The sequence below is a fragment of the Rattus norvegicus genome, chromosome 13 (assembly GCF_036323735.1).
Source record: "Rattus norvegicus strain BN/NHsdMcwi chromosome 13, GRCr8, whole genome shotgun sequence".
NCBI classification, from domain to species: Eukaryota; Metazoa; Chordata; class Mammalia; order Rodentia; family Muridae; genus Rattus; species Rattus norvegicus.
This window is the reverse complement of record NC_086031.1, coordinates 99,336,274-99,351,992: the sequence shown is the minus strand read 5'-3', so window position 1 is coordinate 99,351,992 and position 15,719 is coordinate 99,336,274. Positions and strand designations below refer to the sequence as shown.

Here is a 15,719-nt window from a genome sequence, read left to right as displayed (position 1 = left end):
AAGGAACTATGGGCAACTAAGGCAGCTCAGAGTGGGAGAGACGTCTTCCTCGGGGAAGAGCACAGTAGCTGGTTATCCAATGCCGCTGACCAGTCCTGAAAACACACCTACAATAATATCATTATATGGACTGCGAGGGTTGTATTTATAAGTTAAGGAGTACATGTTATATACGTAGTAACAAGCACAGAAAAAATGGTGATGAATTTTAAAGAGAACAAGGTGGGGTATACATAGGAACTAGAGGGAAGAAAGGGAAGGGAATTATGATGTAAGTATATATACATACACAAATTATATACACACATATATTTTAATTATATTTTTTAATACTATAATTATGTAATTGTAAAATATTACTCCAAGGAAGTACATTTAACTGAGCAGGAGAAAAACACAGTTCAACTGACAACCAGAAACACAGTCCACCAACTGTCTACACACCCCAGTGTAAGCAACCTTTCTAATACCAAGTAATGAAGGGAACTAAATTAAGAAATCAGTGTGTGAAAATTAAGACCACCTCACCTTATCCATTAAGTAGGTAGCAGCAGAAAACCTTTTCACCAGGAATGTGTTCCACATCATCAACGAGATGCCTACAGAGCAAATGAAACGAGCTGTCAACAGAGCGCTACTGACGAACGTCACCGGACACAGAACTCTCCGCCCCGAGCTTAGGAAACTATGTGGACTCCACATATTATTTCTTGCCTCTTAGAAAGAATTTTCATTTTAAATAAAAGGGTAAGGGACAGAAGAGAATACGCATAAACACTAAGTATAAAATCCTCATCACAAGTAACAAGGAAAAGTAACACCCTCACAACATCACACAGCCTCCAGAAAGCCTTAAGATGTTTGTTTGCTTGGCTGCTGTGCTAAGGGTGGAGCACAGGGCCTCGCACATGCTCACGAGGCTCTGCGACTGACCAGCACTCCTGGCTCTCCAGCTCCAGTGAGGGTCTGAGTCAGATGAAGCATGCACTGACTGGGACCGCGAGTTAGGAAAAGCTCTTGGGAAGTGTCTGTTGACACTGTACCCACTGGTCTCCCAGTGCATTTCAGAAATTCACAAAAGAAATGCAGGGACTGTTGAGAACGGCTTAATTCTTATGCAAGTATTAAAATAACAACATATTAGAAATATGTCAAGGTAGCCAGATATGGTGGCTCATGCAAGCCTTTGGGAGGGTGAGGCAAGAGAATCAGGAGTTCCAGGGTAGCCTAGGCAACCTGAGACTGCAAGAAAACAAAACAGAAAACCACCTGCCCCTGCCCCCAAGGACTTTAAAGCATTTTAAGTCCTAAAAGACAAAAACCTCAACCAAACAGATAATGACTCCATGCTTTCATTCACACAGCAGAGCGGCTGGCAGTCAGCAGCGCGAGCTCCAGGCCCAGGAGGAGGCAGTTGCAAGGGCACTTTGCACACAGCAGTGCACAGTGAGGTGTGGGAGAGCATGGACAAGGACGGATCCCGTGCTATTCCGGCCAGGGCTCCTGAGCACTCAACACCTGCTACTCACCATTTTGAACATGCGGATTAAGAATGTGCCTCAGGTGCTCTATGGATCTAACCAAAAAGCGAGCTTCCTTAGGAGAGAGAGAAGACAAAGGTTATTCTATAGCAATGGAAACCTTTTTCTTTAAGACAGAGTTTATGTATGTGCCTGTGAAGGGCAGAGGAGCTCATCAAATGCCCTAAAGTCGGAGTCACAGTGCTTGTGTGCTAAATTCAAGGCCTCTGAAGAGCACTCGGTAGCCTTAACCACCGAGCCACCTCTCTAGCCCCCAACTGGAGACTTCTTACTAAATTTCTGCCTAAACCTTCTTAAGAATTTGGCAAAGGGACCAGAGAGACGGTTCAGTGGTTAAGAGCACTTGTCGCTCTTGCAGAAGACCCACGTTGTGACTTCCAGTTATCCATAACCCAAGTTCTAGAGGATCCAACACCCTCTTTATTCTCCCAGGGCACCAGGCATGTATACAATCCACACACATACATGAAGGCAAAGCACTCGCATACATGGAGGAGGAGGAGGAGCAACAGAGCAGCTGCTGCTGCTGGGTGGTGATGGCGCACACCTTTAATCCTAGCGCTTGAGAGGCAGAGGCAGGTGGATCTCTGAGTTTGGGGCCAGCCTGGTCTACACAGTAAATTCCATGACAGTCAGTACTGCATAGTGAGACCCTGTTTTAAGAAAAAGCAAATAAGCAAACCAGAAGAGATTGACAGAAGCAGAAGGATCATGAACGCCAGACCACATGGGCTTCATAGGGAGTTCCAGGCTAAGCTGTTTAGCTCAACCGTGACTCAAACAAATAAGGAGAGGGGATGAGGAGGTAAATGAAAGGAACTCTGTAAATCAGGTAAGAAATAACTTTTGATAAGATAACTTGAATCTAATTAATGATTAATTCTAGACACACCCAGATCATGCTGACAGGGAGATTCACGCTCCTGAGGTCTACCCATTATATGACTCCTCTCTCAGGCAATCCTTGACTCTCACAGGTATGAAAACTGAATTCCCTTTTCCAACAATCATCATGCAGCACATTTGGACTTAGGGCCCAGTAACACTACACTGATAAAACAGACCCAGACCTTCATCTTCAGTGAGCAGATCTAGTGAGAGAACAAGACAATAACTAGGAAAACAAGCGTACCAGACAGTGTCCGGAGTAAATGGTAAGGAGAAAAGAATTAGAGCGAGGACTAGGGAACACCAGAGGGAAGCCTTAGAAGCTAACTCTGTAACCACAAAGGCTGACATTCTCAGACCCAAACAGCACTCCATGCTCACAGAACCAGCCAGATGTTTGCTAAACCCCTTTGGCCTGCCTATTGCTACTGAAACCACACATGTTGATACTGGAAATTCTCCAAAGGTAATTCAATTTAAAATTAAAGGGAGGGGGCTGAAGAGATGGTTCAGAGGTTAAGAGTACTGGCTGCTCTTACAGAGGTCCTGAGTTCAATTCCAAGCCACCTGTAATGGGATCTAGTGCCCTCTTCTGGCCTGCAGACAGAATGCTATATACATAATAAATCTTTAAAAATACTAAATTAAAGGTAGCGGGTGTGTGTGTGTGTGTGTGTGTGTGTGTGTGTGTGTGTGTGTGTGTGTATTTGGGATGGGGTGTGATATGTGAAGTAGATGAATAGTTAAAAAGAAAACTACACAAACAGGACAGACATTATTCAAGCCATTCCACTCTGACAGAGGCCAACGATTGCAATAATGGGAACACTGGATATTACGCATGCCTCTTTCTCTACTGATTCCAGATGACGACTACTGTAGGGTGTTAGGTTGCTCTGCTTAGAAGAGATGGAAACAAAGGGCTCAGGGATGTTTCCCAAAGTCAAACCAGCTGTGTGCTCTGACTAGGACGGCTGTAAGGAATGGGAACAGGTACGAAGGTGCTCGTGCGGACCGTGTGAGGCAGAACCAAGTGCTGTACCGTTTGCTTCCTCTCTGAGCAGTACTGCACGTCACCAGTGTGATCTGGAACACAGGTCCTCTCCTCACTTGCAGATGTGTGCTTTGCCCTTGTCCTCAGTGACCTGCAAAGTTTTTATTTCCTCCTGCATTTCTGCATGAAATGACACAACCTTAACAGCATTTGTCACCTTGGGAAAAGTCAAAGTGAAGGTCCTCATGCCAGCCTAGCTGGTTCCAGTATGTCTCTCTTTACTACTTTTCTTATATTTGGGTCAGAACAATAACCCAGAAACAGCCCTACTATGTACATAGCTAACTCATGTCCAAGGTTAATCTCGCTGGAGTCTCGACTGTCGGTGAAGGTCTCACTTCCCACACTCTTAGGATCATGATCTTCCTGTGGCACCCTGGTCTGAAGTACCCTAGGGCTTTGGACCCCCGTTGAATGGCTGACTTACCACTGGTCACAAAACCTATTATCCTGCCCCTTCTTCACTTAAGGAAGGCATCAATCCTTCAGGCTCGACTCCAAGATGAGACAAGACAATGAACATCCTGTAGACAATTCCCTGGCCACCTCCTTCTTAAAGCTCCTTTGTAAGTGATCTTGGAAATGGCTCCCCTTGAATCCAAATTCTTTCTTTGAGGTTCTTATCTCAGGCTGCCTCCTCGTATAAAATCTATCCTTCCTCCCTCTTCATAAAGGCTCTTTACTATAACAACTGTATATTAGAATAGACTAGCAGAGGGGTCTGAACAATAGACTTGCCTTTGTTAAACCTTAACAAGAAAATGATACCAGAATGAGAATTCTGTCCTTGTCCCCTATCATTCTGAGTCCCACATGCAGAGTGCTAATCACAGTCAGTCTCAAGGGCGAAAGGAATCACAGAGCTGGGATGAGAATATAACTCCTGAAATCTGAATAAATTATCAACCTGGGTGTAAGAAAGCAACACTTAATGACACAGCTGGCCACTGTACTAATTACACTGGCTTCACACTGCTTAAGGCTCAGGAAGGCCAGCAAGGGCAACTTAACTAGGTCCTGTCTCCAGGAAGTAAATGTGAAAGGGCTGGGGAACATGTTGTTCAGTGTTGGGAGTCCTTGCCTAGCAAACATGAAGCCATCAATAGGTTCAAAACTGAGTAGACGCACACACACGCACACACACACACACACGCACGCACACACACATGCACGCACGCCCCCCACACACACACACACAGCAGTGGGCTCCAGGACAAGCCTGCCCTGTGCACACATGTGCAGACATAGTCAGCAGATGCAGACTTTTACCTCTGGGTCTTTGTTCCACTGAACCACATATTCCCAGCAGCAGTGCGCATGCAGCACGTCAAGCTCAAGGCTACAAGGGAACTGCTCGTAGGCTAGGCGGAGCAAGTCTGGAAGACACAAGAGGGAACAGCATCCTTTTGGTCACAAGAATGTCACTCCACCCTGGATGCCACAGTGCTCATCATTCGGGTGTCACCTGGTACGGCTCCTAGGTCTGTCTCCACCTCTGACACCTCAGGGGGACTTCGGGCAATACCTTCTCTGGGCTCGTCTGGATTCTCTACGTCTTTTTCTCTGTTGGCACATTTCAACAATTCAGGGCTGAGGTCCTGTTTAAATATCCACTTGGCCACGCTGTCTGCAATACCACCTACAGGTTCGAGACAAGAAAGAAAAGGAAACCTGGTAAAATCTGAGCAGCAATGTGCTAAATGGAGACAAACACAGAGTGGGGGACGCAGATACACAGCACATTCACTTCTGAACCTGAATCTGGTGATGCCAAAGCCATGAGGTTTAAAGCACATTAATACCTATCATCTAACTTGGAGGGCAAGCAAGAGGCTGGAATCTGGGGCGCACTTCCTCATGGAGACAATCTCAATGTAACATACACGGACGTGTATCAATCCTATATGCTACACACTTGCCAGGTCCATAAATTCAAAATACCCTTTACAGACACAGATGGAGGAAACACGACTGTTTAAAGGTTCCTCTCGTGGTTTGTTTGAAAAGGGGTCTGGCGTCAGGCTGGCCTCAAACAAATCACCAAACTGAGGGTGAGTGACCTTGAATCTGTGCTGTTGCTGCTGCTTCCACCTCTGGAGTGAGGGAGGAAGTGTGAGCTGCCACACGCAGCTCGAGGTGCTGGCAATGCAGCCTACGACTGTGCAAGCAGACAATCGCTCTGCCCCTGGAACTAATGCCCACCTCATGTTAGTTTATTTTCATTTAAAACAATGCATGCGTCAGAGGAGGATGCCGGGTGTCCTGCTTTGTAGCCCTGCCTGACTCACTGACAGGGTCTCCCTGCACCTGGAGTGCAGATGGCAGCGCTCCAGGCCGCCATATCTCCCACAGCTGTGGGTAGAGTGCACAGCCACACTTAGCTTTTCTGTGGTTCAAAGATCTCAACTCAGGACCTCATGCTTGGCAGCAAGCACACTTACCCAGCCCATATTACATCTAATATACAACTAACTTCCCCTGTTATAAAATATGAGTAAAATTTAGTCATAATTTATGTTTTACTCATCAAGAGGATACAAACATTTATATGAGCTGAAAATATTCAAGACATCTGAAAAATTCTGTTCATTACTGAACAAAACTATATACTTAAAAATAACAGACACTAGCCCCCACCCCAACCCTCGCTCTTATCTTTTGGGGTGGAGGTAGAGGCAGGAATTTAGCATTGCTATGCTACCCACTACGACTCACTTGAACTCAAACGTTCACCCCCCATCTGCTTCTAGAACAGTTGAGACTAATGTGTGCCACCATGCCTGGCTTATCTCTTACTTCCGTTCAAATGGAGTTTCCCAGAAAAGGGATGCCTCATGGTAAACACCCTCGTCTGTGAAAAACGACCCCAGCAGGGTGCTGGGAAGTCAGATTTCACGTCTGGCTTCTAAATGACTTTGTACCTGTTCCTCTATAACTATGCCCCTGACTATACTTTTTGGGTTAATAGTAAAAAAGTGTACCCCAACCTTCTTTAGGGGACAAACAACAGGGTTACAGTAAACTTACAATTGAAAAAAATTGTTACAAACTTATAAATAATGAGAAAACAAGTTAAGTAAAAATCTATAAACACAAGGCTGGACAAATGCTCAGTGTCTGAGAGTTGGTACTACCCAACCATGAGGCCTGGGATACAAAGCTCGTTTCCCTTGTAACAAGCTAGGCGTGCTAGACACCCTTGTAAGCCCATTTCTGAGACGACAGAGACAGAAGGATCCCTTGGTCTTGCTGTCTTCCAACCTAGCCTAGAAAGTTTGAATCCTAGGCTTGGAAAGAGACTCTGCCTCAAAGGAACAGAAGGAGATTGACTAAGGACACGTGACACCCACTTCATGTATGTGTACAAAATCAGTGTACCTGTACGAACACACACACACACACACACACACACACACACACACACACACACACCCCTCTTAAAAAGCTGTAAGCACTTGTATAAATATTCTGGTACCCAGTGCCTCCTAGGGACGCGCAGGGAAGCTGAAAACAAAGGCGCTAACCCCTCGAACCAGAACGCCGCGCCCACAGAAAGCCACGTACCAGGGAAGGAAACTGTGAGAAGTACACAGCTGCTCTCACAGGGGTAGCTGTGGGAGAGCCATGAACAGAGGCTGGGAAGAGTATAGGCACCAGGGTGCATCTGGTCTACTGCACAGAAGAGAATCTACACAACTAACTGTACATTCAAAAAAGACAGCGCAGAGGACTCTTGGTGCCCCTGACACAGAACAAGCGCCTTGTAACAGATCTGAGCTAATGATGTACAAATTAAAATGCCACTCTAAGTCTCAAGTGTATGGCAACTATGAGGCAATGAAACATAAAACATACTTCAGGAACATTTAAAAACACAGAATGAGGAAGAAGGGATGAAGTTATTAGCTCTCTGGAGATCAGGAGGGGAAAGAAAACACTAGTCAGGAACGGTTTCTTGGAGGGAGACTCAGACTTTGAAACATGAGCAGCGCTCAAGTGTCCAGGAGTGGGTGAGATGGGAGAAGGACAGACTCAGGTCCAGGGATGGGAGACTCCGTAAACATTTCATTTACTGAAAACGTAGGACTGGTCTAATGTTAACTAAGAAGCACACGTGTGTTCCTAGTACTTGGTTAAGGCAGAGGGCTGAGTTCAAAGCTAGCCTGGCTACATGGTCATAGCCTGTGTGACAAGAAGGAAGCGAGTAAGCACATACTCAGAATAACATACATGCACACGTGTGCACACACTCAGATGAGCTACAGCTTACCTCATTCAGACTAACATACATGCACACATGTGCACACACTCAGACAATCTTCTGCTTACCTTTCCCCCCTTCTAACAGTTTCTTAACAGAAAGCCTAGGAAGTGGCTCTGTCTGTGGAGATGACGCTTTGGCAGCTGGAGGGCTTGCTCTGCTATGCAGCAGAGTCTGGAGTATGAGGCAGTCCTCCAGCTGTCTCAGCAGGAGCTTCCAGTACTCGGTGTCCAAAGAAAGGGCTTCCCAGGAGTCTGTGAGGGCTTCTGCATCAGCATCCAAAACCATCTGGGAAAACTGAGAGAAGATATCCTGCTCACACCCTGGGCAATGTGTTTGGTTTCACTGCTGTGCTGGAGATCGAACCCATGGCCTTACCTATGCTGGGCAAGTGCTCTTCTGAGCCCATCCCCAGCCACCTGGCAGATTCTGCATCAGTACCAACGTAAAGCAACAGAGACATCATTTGATAGATTTAGAACTCAACTGGATGAGACTGCAGACTCAGGTTCGACCAGTGTGCACCTTAGAGTCTCTGGCCTCTGGCAAAGGCTGCTCTCCTCAGGGCACTGACAGTACCAGCAAATGCTATCACTGCAAACATCTCAATCTGGTAGTGTCACATTTTCCCCATAACCTCCAGGACTGACCGTGTTTATATAAACCACTAGAGACCCCTCAGGGTTAACCCAACAGCCCACCAGGAGAAACAACTTGACCTAACAGGAAATATAAGAAAAGCAAACTGTGTAGGGGAAACCTACACAGCAAGTTCGGTAGAAAGCGCGGGTCTGCCTGACTGAGTGCTGGGTCTGGAGGAGGAGGATGAGACAGTCATTGGCTGTAGACCCTGGATAAACCAGGAAGTGGTCCAGTCTGGCCCTGACCCCTTGGTGAGGGAAGCATCACTTCTCATCACAGCTACTTCACACTCCTCACACATTCCACACGCCATGCTCCAGGACGCCGCAAGCTGCCCACCCTAGAATGGAAGCCATACATCGGCCAGCGGGAGCGGTAAAGCAGAGCTGCAGGGCTGCCCACTTACTTTCTTATCTGTGGCACTGCTGGACATCTGCGCAGCAACAGAATGCCCAACGTGTGCAGACAGCAGGGCAGCTCCGTTGTTCTCTGACTGAATGCAGGCCATGCGCATCTGCTGCCACCACGGGGACACAGACTGAGAATCCCATGTCTCATCGATGGCCACTACAGAGACAAGAAGCAAAGCAAACAGTAAAATCTTACCCTGTGAGTACGGGCGTGAACTATACATGTTCCTTCCTTTATGCTCATACTACACCCCTCAAAGACGTCCTGCGAATGTCTAAATGCACTAGAGAATTAACACTGTGCTAGCTAGGGCTTAGTCAACCTGACACAAACTTGAGTCATCCGCTAGAAAGGAACCTCCATTAACAAAACGCCTCCGTAAGCTCAGCCAGTAGGCAACCCGGTGCATTTCATTTCCCTGATGGATGACTGATGTGGGAGGGCCCAGCACACCGTGGGTGGTGCTACCTCTCCGCTGGTGATTGGAGGTGTAGAAGAAAGCAGGTTGAGCATGGAGAAAAAGCAAACAAGTGAGCTACACTCCTCCAGTCTCTGCTTCAGTCTCTGCTTCCTCAGTGACAGATTGGTACCTGGAAGTAATAAGCCTTTCCTTTCCCTGTTGCTTTTGGTCTTTGCACATCAGGAAAAACACTAAGACACTGCAACTGATTTTATTCAGAACATTTCTCTTCTGTTTCCTTATCCTATTAGTTATGCCGTTTCCGAATCAATACCAAATTCTTATCTGAAGTATCTTCATCATTATGAAAAAAGAATGTTAGGATATAAACATGCTTAACTTCTAAAAATTTACTACTTACTTTATGCATATGGGTTTTTGTCTGCATGAATGTCTGTGTACACATATGAGTCTGCTGTCTGTAGAGGTTACAAAAGGGCAATGGATCCCCTGGAACTAGAGTTACAGACAGTTGTGAGCCATCATGTGGGTGCTGTGAATTGAACCTGGCTTTTCTACAAGAGCAATGAGCGCTCTTAATTTCTGAGCCATTTCTCCTACCAAAATAGGCAAAATATTATTTCTCCAAAAGACTGCTTTCTGGTGACATATCTTCTGACAGCTGAATTTCAATGTCTCATATTAAAGCACATTGCAAACGTACAGCAAGCTTCCAACTAGTGCATGTGCTCATGTGTATGTGCTCATGTGCAGGTGTTCATCTGCAAGTGTTCATGTGCAGGTGTTAATGAGCATGTACTCATGTGCAGGTGTTTGTGTGCAGGTGTTCATGTGCAGGTATCCATATGCATGTGTTCATGTGCAGGTGTCTATATGCAGGTATTAGGGTGCAGGTGTTCATGTGCATGTGCTCATGTACAGGTGTTCATGTGCAGGTATCCATGTGCAGGTGTTCATGTGCAGGTATCCATGTACAGGTGTTGGTGTGCAGGTGTTCATGTGCAGGAATCCATGTGCAGGTGTTCATGTGCAGGTATCCATGTGCAGGTGTTCATGTACAGGTGTTTATGTGCAGGTGTTAGTGTGCAGGTGTCTATGTGCAGGTGTTCATGTGCATGTGCTCATGTACAGGTGTCTATGTGCAGGTGTTAGTGTGCAGGTGTTCATGTGCATGTGCTCATGTACAGGTGTTGGTGTGCAGGTGTTCATGTGCAGGAATCCATGTGCAGGTGTTCATGTGCAGGTATCCATGTGCAGGTGTTCATGTACAGGTGTTTATGTGCAGGTGTTAGTGTGCAGGTGTCTATGTGCAGGTGTTAGTGTGCAGGTGTTCATGTGCATGTATTCACAAGGCAGAGGATGCAAACCAGGGCCTTGTGTATTGAAAGGATCTACCCCCTAGCTGTACACCTCACTGGTGTGTTCTCCACACTATAGTCTCCTTTTGATGAGAGAAATCCTTCCTATCTTTGTGTGGTATTCTCAACATTACATTCTGTTTCTAAGCACCAAAGTGGAAACCCTGGGGACACTGGCCCACAAAATGCACTGGTCTCCTACCTTTCATCTTGCTCAGCAGGGACAGCATGGTATGAAGACAGCAGACAGATTGTGGTTTGTCCAAAATATCTTTTTCCTTCGAAAGCCAAACACTTAGGAGCAGAGACTGAAATAAAATCAAATCTTTTTCAGCCTAAGTAGTATTTGGGGGGAGGGATTCCATATTTTCCCACGGAGCTCGGGTGTGCACGAGATGCAGTGTCTAATTGGGTGCTTGGTCTATCGTGTCATGTGGGGATCACCTGAGGTACAGTGTCTATCTACGAGATTCTCAACACCTGCTGGGTACCTGACTCCACCCCCCCTCAGGTTGCACATTTCTTCCCATCTAAGCTGCCAGGAAGGACAACACTGAGACACTGCTGTTGAGTAAAGCAGCAGCTGCAGGTTCTGGGAGGGACCGAGGGAGGCGCTATCTTGGTCTTGCTTTTGCCAAAGACACAGGGACATAGTATGAACTATCAGACTCCCATTCTAAATTCCCTAACATGCTATGAAAAACATATTTTAAACAAAATCACGTTGGTGAGCATGAAAACCTTTCTACACCATCTCTAAGATTTGTAAAACATAAGAGACGATTCTGAGATGCTGGGACTTGAAGAGCACAGGTGTGTAAAGATTCTGTCCTTGAACATTTACATTTGAGAATGTTTTAAGAGCACTTGTCATTCTAATATAACAACTGATGACCAGAGTCTACTATAAATGTATTCACTCATTAAGAGTCTATATTTATCTGAGCCCAGAAATTATAAGAAAATAAAACAATCTTGGTATAGCAATTGCAATTTCCTTTGATCATTTCAGGCTTTTTTTTTTTTTTTTTTTTTTGGTTCTTTTTTTCGGAGCTGGGGACCGAACCCAGGGCCTTGCGCTTCCTAGGTAAGCGCTCTACCACTGAGCTAAATCCCCAGCCCCCATTTCAGGCTTTTTAATGTATATTCTTGACACACTAAGATAATGACTTAAACTTAACACACTTCTATGTGACATTTGCAAAGGATTCAGTAAGCAAACCTCACCAGTAACTGCTGTGGGCTAAGTCCAGCAGACTCCAGAGTGTGGCACATGTCTTCAGTGGAGCTTTCTCCATGCAAACACTTCCAAAAGAAGAAACTGCCTAGCAAAACAAACACACGTTACCGAGGACGACTGTTCATATTAACAAATCTCACTGACTATAAACCAGAACTCCAGAGGAGCAGGACAGTATGGAAGAAAAAATGTGTGGTTGTTGTTTGAAGGATTCTTTCTATATAGTCCTGGCTGTCCTGGAACTCACTATGTAGACCAGGCCAGACCAAACTCACAAAGACCCACCTTCCTCTGCCTCCTGAGTGCTGGGATTAAAGATTTCCACACCTCCCCTGCCCCCAAAAAGAACTTAATGTCTAAATTTGATTTAGGAGAAGATAAGCTAAGTCATTATGCCTTAAAACTGTCTGTCTGTCTGTCTGTCTGTCTGTCTGTCTCTCTCTCTCTCTCTCTCTCTCTCTCTCTCTCTCGTGTGTGTAGTATGAGTATACACACAGGTGGAGGTCAGAGGTCAATGTAGGATGTCCTCCTCAAATGTTTTCACCTTATTTTTAAGAACAGATCACTCACTGAATTTGGAATTCCCCATCAGGCAAAGACTGGCTGACCACAGAGCTCCAAGGAGCCCCATATCTCTGTCTACCTAGTGCTAGGATTCGAGGCAGAGGCCACCATGCCAGGCTTTTTGCACAGAGACTGTGATTTCAGACTCTGGTCCCCATGTTTGCATGGCAAACACTTTACTGAGTGAGCCACTTCTCCAGCCCCCACACTTTATTGGAAGGCTTACTAATGCGATTGAACCTGTAGGACATAGTGTATGAACACCCAGAATGCATCACTGACCAAGAAAAGTATGTACACTGAGGTTTTGGTCATTGAATTTCAAAACAGAAGCAGTGAGAGTTGCTGTGGCTCTGTGGCCTGACTTCTGTGGACTTCAGGGAGGGCGTGTGGGGGATGGCAGAGCTTCACCTACCTAGGGCCACACATTCCTCTTCACTGGTCTTCCTTATGCTCAGTGCATCCTTCTCATAGTCTAGATATTCAAGGAAGGTCTTAACAGGCAGCACTCCATCTGCATCCTCAGAGAACCGCACAGTGGCCTTGGTGTTTTCTTGTTTGTATTTCTCTAATAAGGCCCGGAGCTTCAGGAGTTCTTTATCATCCAGCCTTAGCAACACAGCCAAATCCTGTGAGCAAGAGAAGACCCTGTCTCTCTGAATTCTCACAAACGCTAGCCCACTAACAGAACTGAGATTCTAGGCTGATGAGCAGCGATGGCTTTTAAAATCAGTGTGAAATAGGACAGAGATAATGTACTGTTTCGTTGTTAGTTTTAAACGACACTTCAAAAATACAATACAATGTAAGTAAACTAAGCCTGAAAACTGCACACTACTAACAGTGCCATTTTACCAGTCTCTTTAGAGTACTATTTACTTTTCTAAAAGCTGGGCCCTAATAAATATGTGTTATAGAACATAAAAAGAATCATAAAGGATGTCAGTGGAACCCTCGGAAACTGTAAGCAGGCCCTAGTTAAATCTTTCTTTTCTAAGAGTTGCCTTGGTCACAATGTCTCTTCACAGCAACAGGACAGTGAATGACATCACCTTAAAAAATGTCAAGAAAAATCAAAGGAGTTTAAAACAGTAAAGATGAACTGACAATGAGATTTAATATTTTTGTATTCTCATAAAATACATAGTAATATAAATTAAGCAGCAAGGGACAGAAAGGAAGCCTGATAGAAAAAACAAACCTTTAAATTCTTAAAAACAAGACACCCACCCCAAACCTTTAATTTTCTGTTGTTTACTCAAAAAGCTTAAAAGTTAAAAATACTCATGGGGATAACTGTGCATAACGTGACACTTGTGGTTACTCACATTATCAGAGAACGGTGTATCTGAGTGAAAGTCAAGAGTATTTAACTGACTGACAGACTCATAAAGATGTAGTAATTTCAATTTACTGGCACAAAACTGTAACAGTCCTTCATCGACAGACTCAAGCTCTAAAAGGTGGAGGAAAAACATATTAGACATACTTAACAGATTCATAAAAAGACTTTCATAATTTCTTAAAAGTGCAATTTCTTAATAGGTTAAATGTTGATATGCTCAACCTATCAGATTATGAAAGCAGAGATATTTTTCTAATAGAGTAAAATGTCTAGCTTTTTAAGTGAAATAAGGGTTTCTAGTAAAGGGAGAAGAAGCAGCCAGTAAGAGTAAGAGAGTACCATGTGGTATTTCTATTTAAAGAGTCAATCCTAACTATCCTGTTGGCCCCAGCACCAGACACTTGCTGTGCTCACCTAAGGCTACGTCTGCCTGGCTCTGAGGATGTGCACACATAAGGCTGCCTGGCTCTGACTGTTACCAGGTCAAAGACAATTAGGCTCACACAGGAACTATGCACTGTGACAAATGCACTGCCAAGCAGCCTGGCAAGCCTGAGTAGCCTGAGTAGACTTCCACTAACATCCACTGATGAGGTTTTATTTTGCTCAAGATTAATGCTGAGGAAAGATTCCCTACCGAGCACATTATGCATAATAATTTAAGTTATTTCTTGCTAACATAAAACAAATATATATATATTCTCTGCCAGGGCAGTTATTGAAAACTTGAAGAACTCTTATTTAAGAATGAATAACAAGATGTGTTACCTATGTTCCCACAGCTATTATAAAATAGTGTAAGAAACTCTGAAAAATTTCAGGACTTGGATTTAGCAACAGAACTTGAAACTGTGATTTGTCTTTTAGTGTTCGTTTTGTGGTTTGGCTTATTCTCTAGATAATATCAGATCTTTTGTTAATGCTTTCAAGGGATGAAAAACTTTTTATAATACAGTATGCCTTTTCAGTGAGCTGTTTCCACTAAGACATGGGCACTAAAGGCATCCACTGTTTACCAAGAGTGGGCTTTCAATATCTACCGAAAATGTCAAGAATGAAAATTATCTCGAAATTAGGTGCTTAATGTCCTGCGGAAACTCGATATGAATTCTCTTTAAGTCATTGTGGCCTGCCTTCAGCATGATTAAGTATAAATGGAATTAAATATAATCTGGCTTTAGATTCTACTGTTAGGGAAAGTCACAAGTAGATGGATTCAATCCACTGCACACCACAATTCAATTTATTAGGAATCTGAAGTCAGTTAACTTTGCAAGCTCAGTTGAAAAGGATGTGGAGAACCCAGTTTCAAACGTAATTCTTTTCAGACAAGTTTAAACAAATAAAAGTCAGCACCAAAACTCAGCCCTGCTAATGGAATGATAGGCTGTGAATTCTGGAACTCCCTTCTCTGTTCATAAAGGATGAGAGAGCGCAGGTCCTCTACGCTAGCAGAACATCACTCCAAAGAATAAATATTCTTGACCATTATCCCAGTCAGGAAAAATGTCACTTAAGAATGTCCCCATTAGAGACCTCTCTTCTCTAGGAGGCAAAGCAAACGCCAAAGACAGCAAGAAAATGTGTTTGGGTTTTATTGTTGTTTGTAGGACTGGGTCTCCTATGTAGAGCGGCCTGGCCTGTAATATGTAGCCAGGCTGGCCTTTGAACTTAGAGCCTCCCAAGGGCTGGGATTGAAGGCTTGTGCCATGACCCCAGCCCTGTTTGGTTCTTGCATACCGTTAGCTCACTACCCTCATCCTAATGGCTTTCACAATGTCCTGCAACTCTCTCAAAATAACAGCTGCTCATTAAAATTTTCTATTATTAATTATTTTCTTAGCATATCATTTTATTTTTTAATATTTAAAATACTTTTATTAATTATTTAAGAATTTGACATACGCACATAATACATTTTGAGCATATTCACCTCCACTCTTTCCCAACTTCATATCCACATTTTTTTAAATTCTAGAAACTTTATTATCAAA

General features: G+C 44.3%; 1 protein-coding gene across 3 annotated transcripts in view; it reads right to left on the bottom strand.

The window, feature by feature from the left end:
* Positions 1–15,719, bottom strand: part of Rab3gap2 (RAB3 GTPase activating non-catalytic protein subunit 2) — a 73,834-nt gene that overhangs the window by 10,825 nt on the left and 47,290 nt on the right. For 2 of the 3 annotated variants that reach the window (NM_001040154.3, XM_008769837.4), the window contains 10 exons: positions 13,709–13,836; positions 12,796–13,009; positions 11,804–11,901; positions 10,779–10,884; positions 8,793–8,953; positions 7,813–8,041; positions 4,949–5,122; positions 4,753–4,859; positions 1,530–1,596; positions 529–599 (listed from right to left, as the gene is read on the bottom strand). In NM_001040154.3, the coding sequence (NP_001035244.2) occupies positions 529–599; positions 1,530–1,596; positions 4,753–4,859; positions 4,949–5,122; positions 7,813–8,041; positions 8,793–8,953; positions 10,779–10,884; positions 11,804–11,901; positions 12,796–13,009; positions 13,709–13,836 (1,355 nt within the window). The remainder of the gene's footprint in view (positions 1–528; positions 600–1,529; positions 1,597–4,752; positions 4,860–4,948; positions 5,123–7,812; positions 8,042–8,792; positions 8,954–10,778; positions 10,885–11,803; positions 11,902–12,795; positions 13,010–13,708; positions 13,837–15,719) is intronic. The other variant, XM_039090580.2, reaches the window with a different exon arrangement.